At 37.7% G+C, this 2,706-nt stretch overlaps 2 protein-coding genes across 3 annotated transcripts in view; one reads left to right on the top strand and one right to left on the bottom strand.

The window, feature by feature from the left end:
* LOC104762969 (thiosulfate sulfurtransferase 16, chloroplastic) overlaps positions 1 to 397 on the top strand; it is a 1,309-nt gene extending 912 nt beyond the window's left edge. Inside the window, exon 4 of the mRNA XM_010486391.1 lies at positions 121 to 397. Coding sequence (XP_010484693.1) covers positions 121 to 195 — 75 coding nt within the window. The 3' untranslated portion in view covers positions 196 to 397. The remainder of the gene's footprint in view (positions 1 to 120) is intronic.
* The window catches only part of LOC104762968 (bifunctional nuclease 2-like), a 3,912-nt gene continuing 2,138 nt past the window's right edge, over positions 933 to 2,706 (bottom strand). For both annotated transcript variants that reach the window (XM_010486389.2, XM_010486390.2), the window contains exons 3-10: positions 2,588 to 2,631; positions 2,432 to 2,488; positions 2,238 to 2,303; positions 2,078 to 2,149; positions 1,863 to 1,969; positions 1,672 to 1,763; positions 1,523 to 1,562; positions 933 to 1,434 (exon numbers count right to left, since the gene is read on the bottom strand). In XM_010486389.2, the coding sequence (XP_010484691.1) occupies positions 1,386 to 1,434; positions 1,523 to 1,562; positions 1,672 to 1,763; positions 1,863 to 1,969; positions 2,078 to 2,149; positions 2,238 to 2,303; positions 2,432 to 2,488; positions 2,588 to 2,631 (527 nt within the window). In that variant the 3' untranslated portion in view covers positions 933 to 1,385. The remainder of the gene's footprint in view (positions 1,435 to 1,522; positions 1,563 to 1,671; positions 1,764 to 1,862; positions 1,970 to 2,077; positions 2,150 to 2,237; positions 2,304 to 2,431; positions 2,489 to 2,587; positions 2,632 to 2,706) is intronic.

The following is a 2,706-nucleotide window of genomic DNA, read 5'->3' as shown; positions in this document are numbered from 1 at the left end:
AAAAAAAAAAAAAAAAAAAAAAAAAAAAAAAAAAAAAAAAAAAAAAAAAAAAAAAAAAAAAAAAAAAAAAAAAAGCTTGTTCATAGTTATAATAATGAATTTGGGATCGTTAAATTGCAGGGTTTCACGGCAGTCAAAGATGTCACCGGTGGCTATACTGCCTGGGCCCAGAATGGTCTACCTACACAAGACTGACTGTGATATGGCCAGAGTCACTCACCACCACCATCATCTTTAAACCAATCATGTCTTATTTTACCTCTTCTCCTTCAATTATGTATAAATACGAGTGTTGTGTTGATTGCATCGAATTGTCTGTTTACAGAACAACTTGTATATAAGAAATTAACAACAGGAGCATCTAATCTAATCACGTTGTGGATCCGATATTGGCAAATGCTTTCGATCAAACTGAGCAAGATACAAGATTTTGTATAATTATATATAAAACCTCATACTGAATGGGTCGGTCGACGAGTAGATAAAGTACATCGCCACCATATCAACAACTTACCTAAACATACACAATATCAACAACCTGCAAAAACAAACTTATAAAGTTCGAAAATAGCGACGAGAGAGGACTTAGATATTGACACGGCTCAATCAGATGAGTTTAGTTTAAAAAGTATCTGAGTGAACCAGGCCAATATCAGAGGGACTCTCTCGGACACAGTCGCAGAGATCTGTTTTGCAGTAAAAGAAACTAGAAAGGAAAGGGGAATGTCTGTAGTGGATGAAGAAGGAAGTGAATGTCCGTTCAACTGTAACTCTGTCAAGCATTTATGAACTCTGCTACTCTCAATGCACCAAAGCCGGGCCACCCTCATTCCTATTTTTATTTTTTTTATTTTTTTAACTTAACCCGAAACCAAGTGAAAAAAGGGGAGTGTTGGCAAGAAGCTATCAAAAGTCCATTGGTGTAACCATCATTTCAGGGGAAATCATTCACGTTTCTTATAACTTACTGCTTTGTCTTTCACAATCAATAAAGAGACATTCATTAATAAGCGCAACCACATCTCGTCTTTCCCTCTGTAACCGCCCCCTTTTCGTTTTGTCTGCTTCTGCCTTCAGTTTCTCCTAAAAATCGTCTTTGCCAAATCATTCAAAGTTGAGAGACACACATATATACTAAAAAGAATGCATTTCATTTAGTCTTCTTCCATTTACATTTCACACATTCCCTCAGCTATCCATACATCTTTCATTTACTCTCGAATACGTGGTGCTGCGATACCATCAATCTAAGTTCTTCCTCTCAGTACATGAGATACCATCAATCTAAGCGCATCTTATATATTTCTCTCTCCATACCCTTTTCATCACACTTGCATTCTTATCTTATCCTACATCCAATTTCTTCCTTTGCTCCTATTATTTCTCTACTCGTAACTCTCAGGAGTTGCTACACCCTTATTATATACAGCAGAGCTGCAAACAAAACAATTCAGTTATCAATGTCACTTCATTAATGTCTCTCAAATGGGCGTTCATATGTCACCAAAAATTGCCTACTCACCTCGAGTTCTGAAGCTTCTTCAATTTGTCTCTCCACATCGCTGCAAATGTGATCCCAGAGAAGAAAAAAAAAATTTAAAAAAAAAATGAGGAGTCTGTAAAGTAAAGCACACGGAGGATTATAGATGCCATCCAGAACAGTTTGTATACCTGCATCCATGTACCTTTCCTCTTTAGACGCCAGATCCATATTCCTCACTAGTATAAGCTCTTCTGATAAAGGATCTGGTCCCTCGGGAGCGCTGAACAAGAACACCCAACATGTGGTTAGCAACTGAGACAGAGTGAGACAGTGTAACAAACCCACGAGATTTATTAAAAAAAAAAAAAAAACTAAAAACCTGTCAAGTATAACATTGAAAACAGGCTTTGCGCTCTGCGATCTGCCTCCATAACCAATTTTGATAGCCTCTTCTAGAACTATTGCTTTATTCACATATATTGGAGCCTGGTATACGAAAAACAAAAGCACATGTTATGGCAGCATTCAAGCATCAGCCGGAACAAAGAAAGAAAGAAATTGATGGACGGGTGTAACCCCGGGTAAGTAGCATACCTGGCATGATCGAGCAACGTTGATGGCATCTGATGGCCGTGAGTCAAAGCACATAACATCATTGTCTCCAGGCTGCAAGAGAGATGGGTAACCAAAGACATAATGACTTTTGAGAAAGAGTATTCTAGCTAAGAGGAAGTCTGGAGTGTTAATAAGTTACCTTGCCAAGACATAGACTTGCGTAGTAAGTGTTTACAACTCTACTAGTAAGCTTTACCATTTTAACCTGTGAATAATACAGTACAAGTTGACAACTTGTAAGTGGCACACTGAAGCCAGCTGTAAATGCAGTAATTGGAGGATGTAATACACTTGGAAGAAGTAAAAAAAGGTATGTTGGAAACAATACAGTACTTCATATCCAAGTCTATCGACAACAGCAGACACGAACTGGAACTGATCAGGGCATTCCTACAAGATAGATAGATAAAGAAAGAAAAAGAGTTTGAATCCTGGAGGAGAGCGTAAACATGAAAAGCGTAAAACATGAGGAGGGCAAGGGTGGGAGACCTCAGTCTGGCCAACGTCTAAAAGTTTCTCAACAGCAGCATCCCCTGCAATGCAATGCAAGTGAAAGTGATGAAAAAGGTAGATAAAGATAATAATAATAAAAAAAAAAAAAAAAAAAA

This window comes from Camelina sativa, chromosome 18, assembly GCF_000633955.1.
Source record: "Camelina sativa cultivar DH55 chromosome 18, Cs, whole genome shotgun sequence".
NCBI lineage: Eukaryota > Viridiplantae > Streptophyta > Magnoliopsida > Brassicales > Brassicaceae > Camelina > Camelina sativa.
The sequence above is the reverse complement of the archived record's forward strand: the minus strand, read 5'-3'. Positions and strand labels throughout refer to the sequence as shown.